The 21,366-nt window shown below is 23.5% G+C and overlaps 1 protein-coding gene across 1 annotated transcript; it reads left to right on the forward strand.

Annotated features, from left to right (window-relative positions):
• The first annotated feature begins 4,625 nt into the window (after positions 1–4,625).
• On the forward strand, positions 4,626–18,944 carry LOC132921451 (peptide transporter family 1-like). Its single transcript, XM_060984491.1, has 15 exons — positions 4,626–4,968; positions 10,882–10,954; positions 11,040–11,181; positions 12,013–12,105; positions 13,002–13,276; positions 13,512–13,594; positions 13,839–14,012; positions 14,439–14,690; positions 15,651–15,899; positions 15,983–16,086; positions 16,149–16,268; positions 17,770–17,866; positions 17,942–18,070; positions 18,150–18,257; positions 18,425–18,944. Exons 1-15 carry the CDS (start codon positions 4,966–4,968, stop codon positions 18,560–18,562), a joined length of 2,040 nt encoding a protein of 679 aa, XP_060840474.1. The 5' UTR covers positions 4,626–4,965; the 3' UTR covers positions 18,563–18,944.
• The last annotated feature ends 2,422 nt before the right edge of the window (positions 18,945–21,366 follow it).

Raw genomic sequence — 21,366 nt, forward strand, 5'->3', positions numbered from 1 at the left:
TAATATATTGTAACTTAAATTAAAATTAAATAAATAATATTATTAATTAATTAATGAAATAAACTTGGTAAACAAACGAAAAACCATGGAATTTTTGGTTAAGCAGCATAGATAATGCTAACGAATTTTTAAATATTTTTGCATATAATTGTCGCCAAATCTAATTATTTTAGCTGATAAACACGAGGTAATAGAAGTAAAATTGTTTGTAAAATCAATAAGTTTGTATACAAAAAACTGAATTATTTTAATGATTATCATTTTTTTGATAATCATATTGAAGAAATTAATATAGTTCAACTAGTTAGAGATCTTGGAATGGTTTTTCAAACGAATTTTTTTTTTGTGTTGATTATATTTGCGCAAAAACTCTGAGAAGTCTAAATTACCTGCAATACAACTATAATATTATAATTGTTCCGGCGGGGCGTAACACGATTACACACATTTTACCTTTTTACCTGAAAAAAACACAATACGATTGCGCATCTTTTACTTTTTTTCTTTAAGCAAATAGAAATATTTAAATAAATATCAATTCAAAAAAAGTACCAATATTAATATTATTATTATTAATATTTAATTATAACGTAATACGTATATAATCAAAATAAAAATAAAAATAATAATACATCACAGTAATTTATTATTACGACGCGTCAAAAAAAAAAAAAATATATATATAACAAAAGTCAAGTTCTTCTTAAACGTAGTCCTAAGCTAACCTAGCTAGTATCCCCCTAAACTCTAACTCACCCTAACTCTAAAGTTAGGTTACAATTATTTATCATCTGATGCCGATAATAAATTACTGTAATGTAAGTATTATTATTTTTTTTTTATTATTACGTAATTCGTTATTATTAATGTTGGTAAATTTTTTGAATTGATATTTATTTAAATATTTGTGTTTGCTCAAAGAAAAAATGTAAAAAGTGCGCAATCATGTTACACCGGTTTCTTCACATGTTGGAGCTTCAAAAGTTCGTTTACCAATAATATGAAAGCAGCCAGTCTTGATGAAAAGCCTTATACTGATCAACAAAATAATAAAAATATGGATCTAAGTAGGTATCTAACAAATAAAAATGAAGAGTAAGTTTGCATCATAACAAATCAATATAATTAAAAAAAAAATCATTAATAATGATGTGCTTTGATTATTAAAATAGAATGGAATGAACTTTGGATCATTTTGATATTGGAAAAGCATTGGGAAAAGGAAAAGAGCTCTGCATTTATTGTTACTTAGTTTTATTTAAAACGCAAATTTTGAAAGTAAATGTTGAGCATCAGCTCAAAAGAGAAATTTAAATTCAACTATATTTAAGGTAATTATCCAAGCCATTCAAGGAATTCAATTTAAAAAAAAATCCTGATTGTAATACAAATTGATTCTTTTTCTTTTTTTAGATACCCTAATATTTTACATGTGTTTGGATATTTTCATGATGATGCTAAAGCATGTACCCAAACAGCTTTATAAAGAATTACAAACTCAAGAAAATCAATGTTCCTCTAAAGTTAGGTAAATATTTATAAAATAAATTAGAAATATTTTTACAAATACATAACCAATTTCTTCTATCTTTAAATTCAATGTTATAATATCTCTATTTTTTTACATAACCATAAAAAAAATGTTTATTACACTTATTTTATTAATTAAATTTCTCTATTTTATTTGTGATAGTATCACTTTGAATTGTATTATTAATAATTATTGACTTAGAGCATTAATAATAACAGTTTTTTGTATTTTAAAAGCTCATAAGTCTAAATTTAGTGTTTAATTCTTTTTTAAAAAATGAATTGAGTCATATAATTTATATGCCCCTTCATTATATTTTAATACACTTATATAGTTATATAAAATATGAACTAAGTAAAATACAATTCTACAATAGTTCTTTAATTATTAATGCAGATATAAAAAAAATGTGAAATATTTTCAGTTTAATTATTTTTTTATAAATTAGTTAAATTAATTTGTTTTCTCTCTATGTAAAAATAAGCACAGTACTAAACTGTGATTTATATACACATACTCAATAAATTCCATTTGATTGGATACCTGTTTAACTTAAAAAAAACTATAATTTTAATGTGTACCTACATACTATAATAGTATATTATTTTTACATTATGTTTAGTTTTTAACATGTTGTAAATCGAAATATGTTTATGATTAAATTAAATGTGTGGTATCACCGTATTGCTGACCAGTTCCATGATTTCCTGAGGTCCATGTAGCTCGTCTTTGCACTTTATCGCAATTGTGTTCAACTTCTGTTTCAGAGCTACACGCCCTTCAGTCATCTGTATAAACGAATAGCGTACGAGATCGAGTGGTAGACATATAGTAAGAATATAAACCGTTCTAGGGATAATTAGTAAGTTATATTAATACTATATTCACCTCATACTCAAAGAGACAGTATTTTAAGCGCTGGGGATAAGTATAACAAATTATATTAATATTTTGTCATGGGTATGAGTGTATGAGTATGACTGTATAAAGTATCTAATTATACGTGTTTTCATCACTTGTATAACTGTTAAGTGTTGGTGTATTTTGGTATTCAGTGGATCTAAAATATAAATAAATATTATCAAAAAATTCATACAACGTATAATTTATACAATTAAATGTTAAGTTTAACGCTTTGCACAAATCACAATAAATCAGACAAGTGGGTTATTACTTATCATTCCAATGACTAAGTTTAAAAGCGAAAATTAACAACGTCAAAGACTATTGAGCACCTATCTATACTAAAAAAATAAAATATTAAGTTTTTAGGCTTTTAAAATTGCTTATGTAGTTTTGAAATCTGTGATCTGGACAGAAACATCTAAACATCTTTTAAATATTATATAAATTTCTAAATAATTTGGTTCTTTTTGTGCTATTTATAGTAATTTGAAAGGTTTGACTTGTTTTAGTCTTATTTTGATTTATGCAATTATTGTGCACGATAAAATTAATTTGTTTATCGGTAAATAAACTTGAAAGATTAGTATAAGGTTCCTAATAAATTGTTTTAAAGCAATGTTAAACTATGGAAAATACAATATTTTTTTTATTTATAAAAAGTACAAATTTTTACAAAGTTCGTCAGATATGAAATATTTTTGTAATTATAAAGTTAAGCAAGTGCGAACCGCTCTGCTGTAGCCTGTACATTAGAACCATTAGATACCGAGTAAGTCATTATAACGAGTTTATAAACCCTTGGCATATTACTATAACGTTCTTGTTCCAAATATTTTCTACACATCTCAGTAACCATTAGTTCTTTGAATAATAATGATAAATGCAGAACCGTGTCTAACGGGGAGCAAAAGGGGCAACTGCCCAATGGATTTTTTTTTTAATTTAACGATGGATCTGATAAGTGATAACTCATACAAATTTATCAGCAATTATACGACTAAAATGTGTATTACCAATTCGACGAATTTAGAATTAGTATCCAAAGGGTTAAATTTAAATTCAATGATACATCATTGTATTTAAAAAATGATTCGCTGAACGGTGACGGTCTATCAGGCTATATCACTAAGTTTATGATATGTTTTTTTTGTTGATATACGTAGTTATTAATTATTATAAAGTAATTTAAATTACTTTAAGTATTACGTTAGGTTTATTTAATTTTTTTTGATAACCATAATACATTTATTACTATATTATTAGTATTAACTACAGAGTTAATTACACCTTATAGTTTAAATTCTGTAGAACTGTTTAAGTTCATATTAAGTAATAAAATAATACTTTAAAATTTATCAATATATTTTGAAAATGCCATTGCGTATAGTAAAATTTGTGATATTCGTAATAGTAATATCAAAAAATATCACATTTTATAGTAATATCCATTTAACTATCCCAAGTTGTCACATAATTCGACGGCACATCAAACAGTGCAAATACAACTAAAATACCTATATTATATCACATTCGCCGTCGATGTCCAAGAGATATCTTCAATTTAGTTCCACTCAATCAACGGTATTGAATGATGATTTAAGTAATCATTGAAGTTAAATTTAACATATACATTACACTGACTTAATGAAAGATGAGGTAAATACACTAGACACCTACTGTACACCAGAGCTGTTACCTACTTTCCCCATTTCTTTATTTTCACTTCATTTTCTAATAATCCTTGTGGCCAAGGCTCACAAAAAAAAAGAGCTGAGGGCCGCGCATTTGACATGCCCGCATACAGACTACAGTGACCTACTCAATGATGAAGTACACTTGATACCTTAGGTTAAAGTAGAGTAATATTCAAATATTGTACATTTAAAAAAACTATTAGCAGCAAAACTAAATAATGAAATTAAACAAAGACGAAGTTCGCTTACACATTTTTATAGTTTAAAATAAACAAATCATTTTATCAATATTTTAAATATTTATTCTCCCATTAATTCCACTATATATTATTTTGAGATGTAACTATACTACGAAGGTAGGTACCTATATAAATTATAAAGTGGGGATTGACAATAGTTAGTATTTAACTAGGTTTTGGCCTTGACTTAAAATATGTTTCGATAATACGCATCTGTATTTTTATGCTGTCCAATTATGCTATACTGTTAGATGCACAACTCTGTGGCTAAATAGTAAATAGTTATCACATATCAGTTATGAATTGAAGATCGAAGAGAGTGAACTGTTCACGCTCGCTGTTTTTTTTAATATTAATTGTATAAATGCGTTCACACGAAAGTAAAACAATTGAAATAAACTTTTTTTTTTTAATTTTCTCAATTATTTTACTGCATTTTATTTCACGAATAAAATTTTTTACTAAATAAGATACTCAATAAATTAAAAATAATGTTAATTTAAGAAAATTTTTGTTTTTACTAAATGGTTAATCAAATCAACAAACAAACTTCACTTGTACAGCATACAAATATTTCAATAATATATAATAAATAATGGTAAGTGTTATATATTTTTGATTTTTTACAAATTAGTTTTAGTAATTGTTAATGCTATTTTTACTATAATTAACATTCTGTAGTTACATATAATATACATTATACATAATAGTAATTACAGTTTGTAGATATTCAGAATCGATATATCAATTATCAAATTTTATCTATCTTATAATTAATTGTTTATCAATGCATTTAAAATAATAATTAATCAATATAATAAGAGGTATATAATAATATCTTATCATTCAAATCTAAATTTTGCAATTGATCTGTAATTATTGAACGTAATGTATGGGCAGATGACATGTTATTTTTTTTTTCGTGTACTTACCTTACTTTAACTAACAAATGTGAAGCTAAATTATAATTCTGTATATACTTAAATATAATAATACCTAATACCATATATATGATAATGTCTATTTTGGAATTAATAATTTAGTTTATCTTTTGTTTTTACCAAAATTGGACCTACAAATTATTAGCTATAAAGATAAGAATATAAAAAAATGTAGCCCTCTTCAATATCCATTACAGTCTAATAATATTTTAAATAACATTTAATAAAGTTAATAAGAAAAAAATATTAGCTGATATAAACGTTATTATAGATGACTATTAATATTATACTGTTTTTGTATAATAATTGTAATCAGGTATTTGAATCTCAGCTACAATATACTTTTTTATATAAAATAAATTTTCCTAATACATTCATAAACTACAAAAAATGTTCTTAAATTAAATAGATTTTATTGAGACGTCTAATAAATAAAATGTAGGTATAGAAAGTGGTCGTTATACGCGATATGATAGTCGATTGTCTATTATAAAATTCATAGTTTTATTTTTAGTAAAACAGAATATGATGTATAATAATATTTAATTTTTTATTGAAACAAACGGAATTAGTTTATGATAAATGATAATAATTAATATTTATTCAATCATTATTAATTATTATTATAAATTTATGTAATTTGTTTCTTTACGTACCAATACGCGCGGCATACACCGTGTGTAAATAGTTTTTATTTGAAGTAGAACAGTCAACAGAAACTTGTCGTCAATTAAATGTAATTTAGGTACTTTCACGTCTGCATATTCTGTATATTGATGTGTTGTGAAATAATAATGCTATAAATATTTGTAATTGTTCTCTTTATATTTTAAAATTAAAATTTGTTGTTGGATTTATTATTTTAAAACATTAATTGATGTTTCGATATACCCATAAAAAAAAAAATCCATAATTAACGTGATTTAAAACTTATTATTAGGTAACATTTAATTTAATATCATGATTCTTATTTTTAATTTTATAATTATTAGTAGGAATTGTTATTTTTATTTTTTATTGAGTTTCGTAACTATATAGGTATGTGTATACACAATTTAATAAATTATAATAATTAGGTATAACAATTAAAAATGTTCAATTATGAACATAAATATTATAGTTCTAATTTTGATTCTGAATTTGGGTGAAATGTACTCGTAAGTATTTTTTTATTTGAAAGTTTAGGCTTCAATAGCAAAGGGTATTACTTATTAGCCTATATCAGGGGTGAGCAACTGACGACCCGTGATATTTTTTTTCTGGCCTTTGCTACATTTTCAAATTACATCATACAATTTCAAAGTCAATCATCTATACTCTATGCTAAATTAAAATGCATATTTTGAATGACCTTTTTTTTTTTGCTCTCTATTAATTTTCTAAAAATTTACCCTCTAATAACTTTTAGTTGCCCATCCCTGGCCTATATCATTACATATCACACAAGCTAAGTTAGATTTGAAATTACATTACAATGTTGCATATTACATATTACATAGGACATAGGTTAAGTTAAGTTTAAAAATTACAATTTTCTAATAATATTTATAATACTTACTCCGCCTACTCGTAAGCTTATGATGTGTGTTTATCAGTGTGTCTGAAGTCGACAGTTATTAAGTTTTAAAGCAGAATATTTTAATTATTCCTGAATGGTTTCTGTTTACATTTTATCTATTTGTTTTTATGCTGGATCAAAAATCAGTAAATACCTAGTATTTTTCTTAATATTTTGGAACGAAAATACAATAGAAATATTTATGCTGTACACAACACGTTTTTGACATAATAGTTTTTTGTCATATATATATATATATAATATATATGTATATAATTCAAAATTAAATTATTGCTGAAACTTGACATTTTCATCAGATTTATATTAGCAATTATTCAAGTTATTTTTTTCTCGGTCAAAATGTTGATTTTATAAGAAATTAATCTTACTATTTCAATAACTATAACTTGACAATTTAATACAAGCCACAGGGTTTATTTTACGTTGTATTTTTAAAAATCTATAAATATAGAAAGTACCTACATACCAGGTACTATTTTATATGCATTTGAAGTTGGAATGATGATGAAATTTAATATCGAATTAAAAATAAAGAGTACATTTTACTATTTTAGATAGTTATTTAATAGTGATTAAAAGATACTAATCGTAGAATCTTAAAACTTCATCATATGTAAATTTACAATTTATTATATTTCATATAATAATTATCCTGCACAATGAATTTTTTAAAATATTTCGACTGATTTTTAGCTTTTTGTACCACTAACCAATTTACACAGTAAATTTGTATATAGTTTTTGATATACCTAATATTATACGGGATATTTTTGCAAGCACATAAATTATATTACAGTTACTAGGTAAAGCTAGGTTAGGTTACTCAATGAGGAGATATATTTTAAATCTACTATATATATATTATATATATACAGCAGAGCAAGTTTCACGTTTTTTCTTTCAATTTTGTAATTTGTCTCTTTTTATTTATCAGTTGTTAAATCGCAAGGAATAGTGAATGAAATATTTTTATTGTCACTATATTGATTGTGTTAAATTATTAAATGGTTACTAATTTAATCATTTTTATTGTTTACATTGTAAAATATTTAAGTAATTGAATATACCTCGTAACCAATAATATAAATGTATTATTATCTTTCCTGTAATATCTTTGGATTCAATTACCAAGAAAAATATCCATTATAGCTATTAGCTATAAGGTATGTAATATGTAAATAAATTATAATGATGTCAATGTTGTATACATTAAATAAACGTAAAACTAAATTATAAGAATGTTTTTATTATTCGTTATATTGCGTCACTTTCTGAAGAAAAAAGCTCTTTACATAAAATACTTATAAAGTATAATAATAAATTGACTTTTATTTCTTAAATACTAAATAATTAGTCTGGAATTTATCAATTACTTCCTTGTACATAGAAAATATAGGGGATCAATGTTCGGACATCAACTAATCCAGGTGCAGAGGGAGGACTTCTTTTTTGACAGGACAGGTGTCAACTGACTCAATATATTATAACAAATAAGTACCTATAAGTACTTAATTTTTAGACATAATATTAGCCACTTGCCCACTTGTATTTTTTTTAAATATCAAAAACAACTAAAAATATTTATAGTTATAATTATTATAATCATCAATACGGAAATAATTTTCAAACAAATAAACTATAAAATATAATATGTTGACTTAGTCGATTACGCTTGATGGTAATAAATAATTAATAACTAATGTAAACAACGATCAAAATTGTTTGGCATGGGTGATGGGTATCCCTTCAAAAATTATGGCTTTGAATATCATAATGAGAACTAAATAATACATATTATAATATTATTAGGTAATATCAACTTATTATTCAATATTTATAATATTGCTGAGTTCATCCACATATGAAAGTGTTCATATTTGCGAATAGGTCAAAACTCTCCGTGAAGATTATTCATACGATACGGTAAACCGGTTTACATGGCACAGTAATCAATAATATACAGTAGTAGTAAGTTATAAATTGTGATTAGGATTGTTATTATAAAACCTTGAAATATTATGTTTATTAATTCACCACTACTCCTTTCCATCGTTCACAGATGAGTTTTTTATTAATATATTATATTAATTTATAAGCAACTGTAAATAATACCCTATATGTTTATTTTCATAGATTTTTTTTTAATAATATAAAATTAAATCATTTTAAAAATTTAATAATAAATAATAATAATAATAATTTAATAATAATAAAGGTTATTTATTTTAGTATTATTTTATATAAGTAGAGATCAGACGATATTTCGTAAAACATTTTTAAATAAAATTTTATCGCTTTTGAAATAGTTATATGCAACATTTTAAAATGCCTAACCTAACCTAACCCCAAAAGTATATGGTTCAACAAAATAAGACTTAGTAATTGTAAACCCTAGCACCACTTTAATATATACTTTTACGATACATGTTTATTTTAATTAGTAGATAAATATAAGACCTATATTTATCTATATAGTAATATAGTATACATAAAAATGTTGGTATATGATTTATCATTTAATAGCAAATACAAGAAAGTAACTGTAGAAAAAAATCGTTGTAGAAAAATAATTAATGGAACTCTTTGTTTGACTCAGAAGTCAGAATCTAAAAATTTTCTGTCTATAATCAATACACCATAGTTAAATTCAGAATCATATTGGTAGTGGATGATGATACTATTTTTTTTTATATACCATAGTGGTCAGTATACTATTAAATTCATAGATTATGTAAATATTAAAAATATATCTATTATAAAATTGATATAGGAATAAAAAATATATAGTAGGATGAACGTTGAAAAATCATTTACAAATAAAATTAAAGTATATTATTATGCATTATTCATATTATATAATTTATTATAAATACATATATCAATTTTTTTTTTATAATGAAATTATATTATTTAAGAAAATTTAAAAATATATATATTTACCTATAGAGTTTAATCGTTAAGTTACAACAGTCAAGTGTCATTGCCCATTGGTTAGTTATTCTTATACAACATTTTCTTATGAAACAGAAATTAAATATTGTGTTATGTTTAGTCGTATAGACATGTATTTAATATTGGCACTTCTCATAGTTTATATGAAATGTATATGATGAGTATTGCTTATGAAATAAACAACTTGCTGTCAACAGTATATTACAAATTTAAGCAGATAAAAGACTTCAATTATTAGTTATTTTTCTTTTTACATTGTATTTTATATTCATAAAATAATAATTTTTACTGCTGTGATATTTGAGGACGCCAATCTCCAAATAATAATACATAAAAATTGAAACTGTTAAACCACGAAAATGTCCACGTTTTTACATTTGAATGACAGCAGATACCGGTGTGGTGACGTATTGTCCTTTATATTTCTTTTCTTTTTTTAAAAGATATATACAATCTATTAATTTATATCCTGATTCCTGGGGCACAATAAAAATATTTGTTAGTTGATTATGAGACAGTGGAAAAATTACTTGCTATAAAAAGATATAGGTAGATAGATTAGAAGCTACCTTATACAGTATAATGATACTTCCAATTTTTTATTTTTAAATTTTGTTGGTCAATAATTCGTGGATTTATGTGAGTTATTTTGCGGGGGTAGAATATTTTATATAAGCGTTTTGCTTTTTATTCCTAAACAAATTTTAGACTCAAAACAGTATGTCAGAGAGCGTATGATTAGATATGTATCAATGTATGACGGGATATTTTTTATTTTCCTTAATTTAATATTATAAAATGTCTTCCTAACTTCCTTTATATTTAAAAATTGAAATTATACACGGAATTATAATTCACTATAATATTATAATTTATAATTAAGTAGATAGGTACATTAATACAAATAATGTTAACAAATAAAAGTAACTGAAGTTATAATTATATTAAAATATCATAATTACTTTTCTTAGATGTATATTTTTTTGTATAAAATATAACGTTTATGATTAATTTATATTTGATTGATGTTTATATACAGGCATACCCAAAATCAGTGTGGTTTATCATCTGCACAGAATTTTGTGAACGATTTTCATACTATGGACTTCGAAGTACTTACCTATTTTTTATTTTATTAAATAGTACTAAATTTTTTGTTTATTTTTCTCAATTATGAATGTATTTCTCGTATATTAGCTGTTTTAGTATTATATCTTACGTCAATATTGCAATATGATGAAGACGAATCCACTATTATTTATCATATGGCTGTCTTTATGGCATATTTTTCACCATTATTTGGAGCAATTTTATCTGATTCTTTCTTAGGAAAATTCAAGTAAGTAACACATTTAAAATTAGTTATTAATTATAAATTTAAAAAAATCATAATTGGTATTTAGAGACTTAGAGTTTGAATGCTGTAGGTCTTAAATTGTTTTTCTTTTTTTGGTATGAAACTATAAATATAAATTAGGTTAACTTGTCTATGAAATGATACACATTTTAATTTTATTCGCTAAATTAGCTTTATCAACTATTTTTCGAAATTATTTTTTATTTTGGTCTTTTAACATTTAAATATGTTTTTAACTAATTAATTTTTATTAGTTGTTTCTGTTGTTTTTTTTAAATTAAATATTTTGTCCAATTATATGGGGCTGAGCACAAATTTTTAACTTAATTACTTACCAATATTCCTTTTTAATCTAACATTAAATTCATCATCTTAATCTCAATCTTTGCAATACTCTTATAAACAATAAGACGTCTAGTTAGCAGTACGTCATTAGAATCCAATTATTTCCATTGCTTAGTTTCTGTTAATACTATTAATAATTTCAAAATAAAATATTCTAAATCAATCAGCAATTTATTACTTTCCCTGAATATATTCTTTCTCGACGTCTTGAAAATTGAAATAAAATGGGTTCAGTAGTCTGTACACGTTTAATTTTAAAAAATCTCCGAGTTTGATATTTGAATTAACCTAACCTATCTTATTTTGTCCTATGTATACAATATTTTTAGTTTTTTATATAATTATTATAAAGGTACTATTATAATTTATATGTTGATTGTAAATGTATGATTATTAATTTATTCACAATAAAAATAAAATGTACTTATGTGCTAAATATTTATTTTATTTGTGTATTCTTTTTTTCAGAACTATAGTATATCTTTCACTAATTTATGCTATTGGTAATTTAGTCATAACTGGGTCGTCTTTGGCAGTTTCACTTAGTTTAAATAACCAAAGGTAATAAATAATAATATCTGTATTATATAAAAACATTTTTTGCAGTTGACTTGTTATAATATCTTACTAATTGTAATACTAATTTGAAAATAAATATTAAGAAAAAAAATATTATAAAATATAGACAATAGCTTTTAATTTCAATGATAAAAGACATCCAATTAATTGTATTGAATATCATATAAGAATAAGATATGATATATCATATATTATTCACAATGATATAAATGTTACTGTTATTAAAAATGCTCAAAAATATTTATAAATTGTTATAGTTAACATAATAATGATCAAAATCATCATAATTAAAAACTTTAGTTCTATGCTTTATTTTTTTATAATTATTTAAACCATCATATAATTATACTTATATCACTTTTGTTTTAACAGTATATAGGTACCTAATATGTAATATACTATAATATATTAATATGATAATTTACCAATTTTAATAATGCCTGAATACGTGATGATTTGTAGAATTAATGGCCATTTTTAAAAAAACAATTATTTCGCGGATTGTGTAATAAGTTAATTATAGAATTATAGCTAGCTCGTACTTAATAGGTTCATTTATTGAATACGGTGTATATTATATTATATATATATACGGGCTAGTGCTACCAAGTGGTATTAGTGGTAGGTCTAAATATTTACATTATTCAATTGGCTTTTTTAATTTTATTGCTAAAAATTAAAAAAATATATCCGTTTATTTTTTTTACCTATATTTATGAGGGGATAGTTATTACATATTAAAATGTTTCGTATATTTATGTAGTTTTATATCATATTATTTTATTATTATAATGGACATTTACCTAATGTGTAAGTTGTTTTAATTTATAGTATAATAATAATATATTATTTAAAAATAATATCTTATTATTTCATAGGTACTTAGCACTGTTGGGTTTAGTTTTAATCGCAATTGGAACAGGTGGAATAAAACCATGTGTTTCATCATTTGGTGGCGATCAATTTGATTTACCTGCACAAGAAGTTTATCTACAGAAGTTCTTTTCCATATTTTATTTTTCTATCAACGCAGGTTCACTTATATCAACATCAGTAACACCGGAGCTAAGAAAAGATGTTCAATGTTTCGGCCGAACTTCATGTTTCCCCTTAGCTTTTGGTGTACCAGCTGTGCTAATGCTTATAGCGATTTGTAAGTACAATTTATACGAATGTTTTCGAGTAAACTGATTTTCTACTTTAAATCATTTTTACAGTGTATTAATTAAACAAATTATAAATAAATAATGCATTATATTTTGAATTTTTATAATGCGATGGCGTAGTTTGTTACTTAATTATTTAAGCCTATATTCTAGTACTTAATACATTTATACAATTGTGTTACTTTACATTAATATCTCATATCTGTTTTTATTTTAACCTAGTTATTTTCGTATGTGGTAAACGATTATATAAGATAAAAAAACCAGAATCGAACGTCATTGTAACATCTTTTTCATGTATTTATGTAAGTTTTTATTTTTATGTCTAAAAATGTAATTCATTCTAAGACTGATTAAAATACTAATATTTTGAAATACAATACCTACGTCATAGTTATTTATACAAATGATTTAATCATTCAATTATTATACTATGATAAACATATGGTTTTATTCTCAAAAAGTAATAATAGGTATAGAATTACAGGCTTATTTTGATACATATATTATATTGATATTATGTATAATATAAATTTAATTATATTATAGCATGCAATAAAAAGAAAACTAGCACATGTTTCATCAAATACCAAAAAAGTTCATTGGTTAAATTATGCAGATGACAAGTTTTCAGAAAAAGAAATTTCAGATATACGCTCTGCTTTAGATGTAATATATTTATTTATTCCATTCCCATTTTTTTGGGCTTTATTTGATCAACAAGTAAGAATTACTGACAGTTATCATAATTAATCTAATGACTAATTTTATGAATCAGAAAAACAGCTAATTATTTATACTATTCAGATAAATCAATTAAATAATTATAGTATAAAGAAGTTAATCTAATCTATTTTTAAAATTAATTGTTATTGTTTATTAATTTATAATTAATTCAATTTAAATTTTAAATACTTCCATAAAAGTTTGAAGGTATTCATTTATCGAACAAAATTTCTACCTACCTACTTGAAAATTAAATTATTATTTAAATTAATTAATTGTATTAAATATCTAAAATAATTTTATATTTTAAAACAATAGCAAAAAAATTTCACAGAACACCTCTTATTTATTTTATTTGTGTTTATTTTAGATATAATATAAATTAAATACTGTAATATTTATATTTTGTTAAAAATCTTCTAGGGTTCTCGCTGGACATTACAAGCTACTTTGATGAATGGCAGGATTGATTTTCTCAATTGGACAATGAAGCCTGATCAAATGCAAGTGATGAATCCACTTCTCGTTTTATTATTTATTCCATTTTTCGAAACCATTGTTTATCCTGTATTAGCCAAGATCGGTATTAAAAAACCATTACAAAAAATCTCATTAGGGGGTTTTCTCGCCGCTCTTGCTTTTGTACTATCAGCTGTTGTACAAAACAAAATTATTGTAAGTACTTATAATATATTATATCACAGCGTGAAATGTTAAGTACTTAGTTAATAATTAGTTGAAAAATTAAATTTTAGATAAAGTACATATAAATATATAAAATTATAACGTTTAGGTATAGTCGTATAGGTAACATAATTTCAGGCATGTATTAAAATTATAAATAGGTATAACAAATAATAATATATTTTAGGTTTTTCAATGCAATAAAATGTTTAAATAATTTTACAACCAATACCTGTATTAAATTTAAAATTTTTTATATCGAATGCTTTAAAATCTGTGCTGTCACAATTTATTCACAATAAACTTACATTTGGCATTGAAATGAGCTAAGTTAAATGAGTGCTTGAGCCTGATCCATGTCTCTGAATTTAATTTTTTAATTTCAAGCCTTATATTTAAAAAAAATTTTTATTATTTTAAAGAAACGATCTTTAATTATATTAAATACTAACTATTTAAAACTTAATTTTTTGTGATGAATGATTCTTTTAACGGCGAACATTTTTTAATCATTATCTCGAAAAGTACCAATTAATATTATTTAAATAATTTTTTTTCCCATTACTAAAAGATTTTTTATAATATTATTATCATTGTATATATCGAAATTCTCAATAAATAAATTCTGCTTTAGAATAAAAAAAAATGTTGTTCTTGAAAAAGAATAAAATTTAAAAATATAGCGATAAGAATACCTAGTAAACATATTGTTTTTTAAATATAAAAATTAATGTAAAATGTATATTTTCATACTTCGATACTTATCAAGATATTGAATATTTATTGTTAAAAGAATCATTATTATATAGTATGGACTATGAACATATTATTTTTAGATAAATTTTCATATATTGATAATATTTGAGTTTTAGTTTTACACACATCTTAGTGACTTAGTAAATTAAAATATTATGATTCCCTTTTTAATTTAAACATGATTTAATATTTTAGGGTGGATCGATCCAAATACCAGTTGGTGAAGGCCAATTAAGAGTTTACAATGGATTCAATTGTAACATAACAATAAATTCAACAAATTTACCCGTCCACAAATTAAGTTCTCTTGAAACATTAGAGATAAGTTATACACCAGCTTCTAAGGAAATTTCGATTCCCATCGTTTTTATAGCTGATCCTTCATGTTCTTCAAATTTATTAACATTAAATTTGACAAGCAATGTGTCTATCGTAGAAGGAAAGGTTGGCTTAAAAAAGGATTTTAATAATTCATAGTGCGTTAAATATATTATAACAAATAATTCAATGATTATTAAAAATTACAGGTAACGTCGTATTTTTTAACTCACATAAAAGATAAACTTGAATTAAAAAGAATTGGTTATGTTGATGACTTAGCTAAACCTAAAAACGGTAATCCAATTTTAAGGTAAATTAATTTTATATTACATCTATATTTGTACGTTATTTTAAAACACATTGTTTTTGTAGAATTTTAAACAGCGACGATTTGTCTAATAAAATATTGATACTCAAAGAGAAAGAAAACAACAACACAGCAATTGAAATTAATTTAAAATCCTTAACAACAAACACAGTACCTATTGGAAAGTAAGTTATAAATAATATTGTTTTATATATTATTATTTATTTTAGAGATAACTGCTTCAATGTTATTTTTTTGGGTTTTATCATTTTCGAATTACATAATTATTTTTACGACCTATAATGTAAATTGTATAGGGTAATAGGCTAAACTTCTTCAAACATTTCTCCCTCTCCTATCAACGCCTATAAATGGATGTTACAGATATTTTAATGGTAGGTATAAATGGTATAATTAATAGTATATAATACATATTACTTATAAACGTATTAAGAAAAACTTGAGTAGATATTTCAAACTTTTAAGATATAAAAAAAATCAGTCTGACATTATGGTTTATTTTCTTAAAAAAAGAATACACTTGGCCATCAATACAGTTATAATTTATAACTCTTTATATCGATGAGATATGTATATTGTATATTATATAATATGTTATGATTTATAAAGTATATTATGTAGGTGTTTATTTAAATTTTAAAAACTTCACTATATACCTATTATTAGAAAATATTTTTTTAATTTATAACTTATAAAAATATATGATACTGAACTTTTTAGAGCAGTTTATTGATTAATGATTGGTTGAATAAACAAATATTTATTAATTAATATAATTTAGATTTTGAAAAATGTTATTACAAATACATTAATTAATTATTATCATTAAATTACTAGATTTATGCAATATGCCAATATTTATTTAGCAGTTGATGGTTTGATTAAACTATATAAATGATAATTGATTAGTTATGTATATATTTTAATTATATAATATATAATACACTGTAATTCGTTATTGGTTTTTTCGTTTTTTAAATATATTATCATTTTTTAAAATATTTTTTTATATGGTTCAATATCATTGCTAAACGACATTAAAAAAAATAATATATGTTTAATTTTTTTTACCGGGTATCATTTTTTTAAATTGTTTTTTTAATTTTAGGTATTTTCGATACAAAATAATATGTTGTATTGTAAATTATGTAAAATAATATTTTTATAAAACTTATATTTTTTAAATACTGATTGGGACACTTAAAAATTAGAATGAATCACCTTAAATAGTATATTTAATTTTATTGGACTAATAGCTTAGAAAACAAGTGTCATTAGTGTTGAGCTGTACTGTTAATTTTTTTTTTTTAATAAATATTGGTAAATCATAATATCATTTATATTGAATTGAATTATAATAATATTATAATCTTTAATAGAAGTAAAAATGGCAAACAGTGAATAAATTTATATGCATTTATGTTTATACTCGTACATAAACATTGAACATGAAAAAGTGTTAAATTTAATGAAAGTAATAAGTATCATGTAGGTACTTCTATAATTTAAATAAATAGGTTAGTAATGATAGGTAATTATAAAACACGATTACACGAGAAGTATGTTTATTTAAATTAAAAACCTTGTTATAGCTATTTCGATAATATTGATATAAGCACTCATGAAACATCTAATGCAATTAATCCTAATTACACAACTTTTCAGATATAAAGCCTTTTTAGACAACGAATTTCTCTCAGATTTAAATTTTTTACCGGCTAGTGTAAACACACTTGTATTACAACGTAATTCAGGACACATAGTAAGTATTTGTTGATTTCATAATTTTATTTTTAGTATTGAATTATTTTAATTAATTTAAAATACATAATTTTAGGATTCAAATTTGATAGTCTTAGAGAATGGTAATTTTATTCATATAGCATGGCAATTACCTCAAATTATTGTAATGACCGCAGCAGAGATTATGTTCTCGATCACGACATTAGAATTTGCATTTACTCAAGTAAGTTTATTTGTAATCATCATTATGCTATAAATTTAAAGTACCAAGATATATACTATATAGAGTTATTATTTTAAAGGCACCTACAAGTATGAAATCCTTATTGGCAGCAGTTAATTTGTTGACGGTAGCGTTTGGAAATCTAATAGTAGTGATCGTGTCTGAAGTACGATTTTTCGAAAATCAAGTATGTTTATATCATTAATTATTATTAATTATCATTAATTGTTCGTTGGGCCCCTTCAGTTTAGAAATTAGCATTCTCGTAATTAATGCTATTTCGGCTTAACATTGTGCTTCTAATAATATACAACATGTACATTGTATATTTGTTTATAATTTAATTTCTTTTAGGCTTATGAATATTTGCTGTTTGCTGGACTAATGGTGCTCGATATGATAATATTTATTTTAATGAGCTTTACATATAAATATAAAAATTTGAATGAACCCGTGCCCATTACGCACAATGAGCAAAACAAGCAAAATTAAAGGTATACTATTTTTTATGTTGTATGATATTGCAGATAATTTTTTTTCAATTTATTATGTATACATTTTAAATATAATCTATTATTAAAATTCCTGTATACACATATTTTTATTATTTATATATTAGTATTATTACTTAAATAAAGTTAAATAAGTTAAATTGTCTATAACTATACTCGTATATTATACGTTATGTATTTTAAACAAAATATTTTACTATGACTAAATATTAAAACTTATTTAAATATATTTTAAAAATATATAACATGATGTAATGTATTATTAATTTAAATTTTATATTTTATTTAGATAAGCTATATTTTTATGTAAAAGCAAAGATTAAATTATACATTTTTTTATTAAAAGATAAAAATAATCTTTATTTTTGGTTTTGAGTTATTTATACTTGCCTATATGATATATACATAGGTAGTATAACATATAATATAGTATACTACTATATATGCAGTATATATAGCATATAACCTACTTAAATTTTAGTCGGCTCGCTACCTATTTTAAATTATAGTTTAAAAGATAATTATATATTATGTATGTTGGCAGTTAAAATAAATAGAAAAATTGTTTACTGTAAGAAATGCCTGAATAATGTAATCGGCGTAATCGACCGAATCCTTCAAGACCCTGCTATGCTACTATTTTCGCTACTATGAAATTCATCGTCTCTGCCGACCCGGCCAATTTACAAAACAATTTATAGTTCCTAAGTATCTCTTAAAATTTTTTATGATCATAATACTGTTCATAATTTGACTTTAGGTATGAATATTTATTAAAAGTTTTCATGGTATTCATGTAGGTATGTAAGTACATATATCTGTAAATAACTCTCAAAATTGCTTTTAGGCATAACTTAATCACTTTAATCATATAATATTAGTAATATTACTTTATTAAAAATTATTTAATATCGTTGTTTATCTAATCCTTTTTACTACATTTATATACTCAAGTAAAATTTTTACAATAATTGGTTCTCAAAACTTTAAGTTATAAGAGTTTGGTCCATATAAATATTGTAATTGGGTGATGTGGTTATTCAACTGGTTAATACTTATTACGATTACATTATTATGTATAGCCGTATGGGTATGAAAAATTCGCGTACCTATATACTTGTAACATGAGTTATGAAATGACAAATATATTGTCATAAATCAGAGATAGGAAAAACACATTATATGTTAACATTTTCAAAGGAATTTTCCTTACAGCATGCAAGGGTATCAGAACATAATGATGTGTGTTAACAGGCACGAACAATAACAGGTAAAGATGTGTTTGTTTATTTGTATATTGTACTCCTACTTTCCTAGGCTTCTTTAGATGTTATTTGAAACGGTTTCGAAGAACAAGATCTATATAATATGTATAGATGATACTTCAGACTTTTGCCTATACTGTATTGTAAATATAGTACTTTCATATATGTACTAAAGTCTAAAAGTCTATTTTTGCGGAGTTCCAGTCCCCATGATCTTGGTTTTAGAAAAACGTGGGTCGCAGTAGCCCCCACAATCTACAAACTTAGTTATCAACATATAATATGTAATGATATATTTATTATATTACATCATTTACATTCAATATCTGTTTTGTATGTATTAAGCAAACACACTTAACATACATTTATGGTAAAATATTACGCATAGTTACAGGTTGGGTAATATAATTCATTCATCACATTTCCCCATTGTTTAGTGCATTTTATAAGAAAAATACAACAATTTTAATTTCTGTATTTTATCTCAAATCAAAGTAATTGTAGAAGTAAAAACATATAAACATAAAAACACAATTTAAAGAATAGTTTTTTTTTTAGTAATTTTTATCAGGTTAAATTTTAAAATTATAGAAAAACATTATATTTACTTAGTATTTAGTTAGCAACGCCTTGACAAGGGGTCTAAGTATCACCAACGCTTCTACTTGCACCATTGTCTATTAGAACATTCAGTCTATTGGCCAAAATCGCTTATAATCATAGATATATATATATGTTCTGCTAAAGAGTAAAGAAACACGATCCGCTAAAATATCTGAAAATAAGTTTGGATACTGTAGTATTTACTAAATTACTGATAAAAATTAAAAAAATAATAATAATAAAAATACTTACGGTATTCAGGCACGATGTCTCATATTGTTTCATTTACTTTCACACTGTACAGTATGACACTATATAAAACGTAGCCACGTGCCCACGTAGGTATATATTATTAGCATAGTACGTATTAAACGTTGCAATTAATTACATTTATAATAAACGACCAAGTTTAAAGTACTAGATATGATGAACATGGCTGTTTATATTTATTTATATTTTTTCATTATTTGCACTACCTATTTTCTGGTTTTAATTTTTTTTCAAAACATGCAGTAGTCTTGTTAATTCGACACCATAATAGATACTGCCGGATTATCGAAAAACTAGACATTTAAACAAAAATCGAATTAAAAAATTATCTGTATTTAATTTATTTTATTACACGTTTTATTCATGTAGTTATTATAATTGTTATTACCGACAAGTTTATAATTCTTGTTGAAATTCCAACAATATTATCAGAAGATTGAATTACATGGAATTATTTAAATAATAAGCCAAAATTAAATTATAGCAACAGAACGTATACAACATAATATAGAAAGTGGTAAAAAAATTCTGGATTAATGATAGGAGGATGCCGACTGCCGGAATATCAAAACTATACTGCATTGAAAAATGACTGTTAGCTCAGTTGTTAATTTTCTAGTTTTGTAAGAATCATTCATAGACCTTT

Source organism: Rhopalosiphum padi, chromosome 2 (genome assembly GCF_020882245.1).
Source record: "Rhopalosiphum padi isolate XX-2018 chromosome 2, ASM2088224v1, whole genome shotgun sequence".
Lineage (NCBI taxonomy): Eukaryota > Metazoa > Arthropoda > Insecta > Hemiptera > Aphididae > Rhopalosiphum > Rhopalosiphum padi.

Bases quoted from the DNA above. Each gene is read 5' to 3' on its own strand.
- LOC132921451 (XM_060984491.1), top strand. The intron at 15,900-15,982 runs GTTGGCTTAAAA...TAAAAATTACAG, and splicing joins TGTCTATCGTAGAAGGAAAG to GTAACGTCGTATTTTTTAAC. The intron at 18,071-18,149 runs GTAAGTTTATTT...ATTATTTTAAAG, and splicing joins TAGAATTTGCATTTACTCAA to GCACCTACAAGTATGAAATC.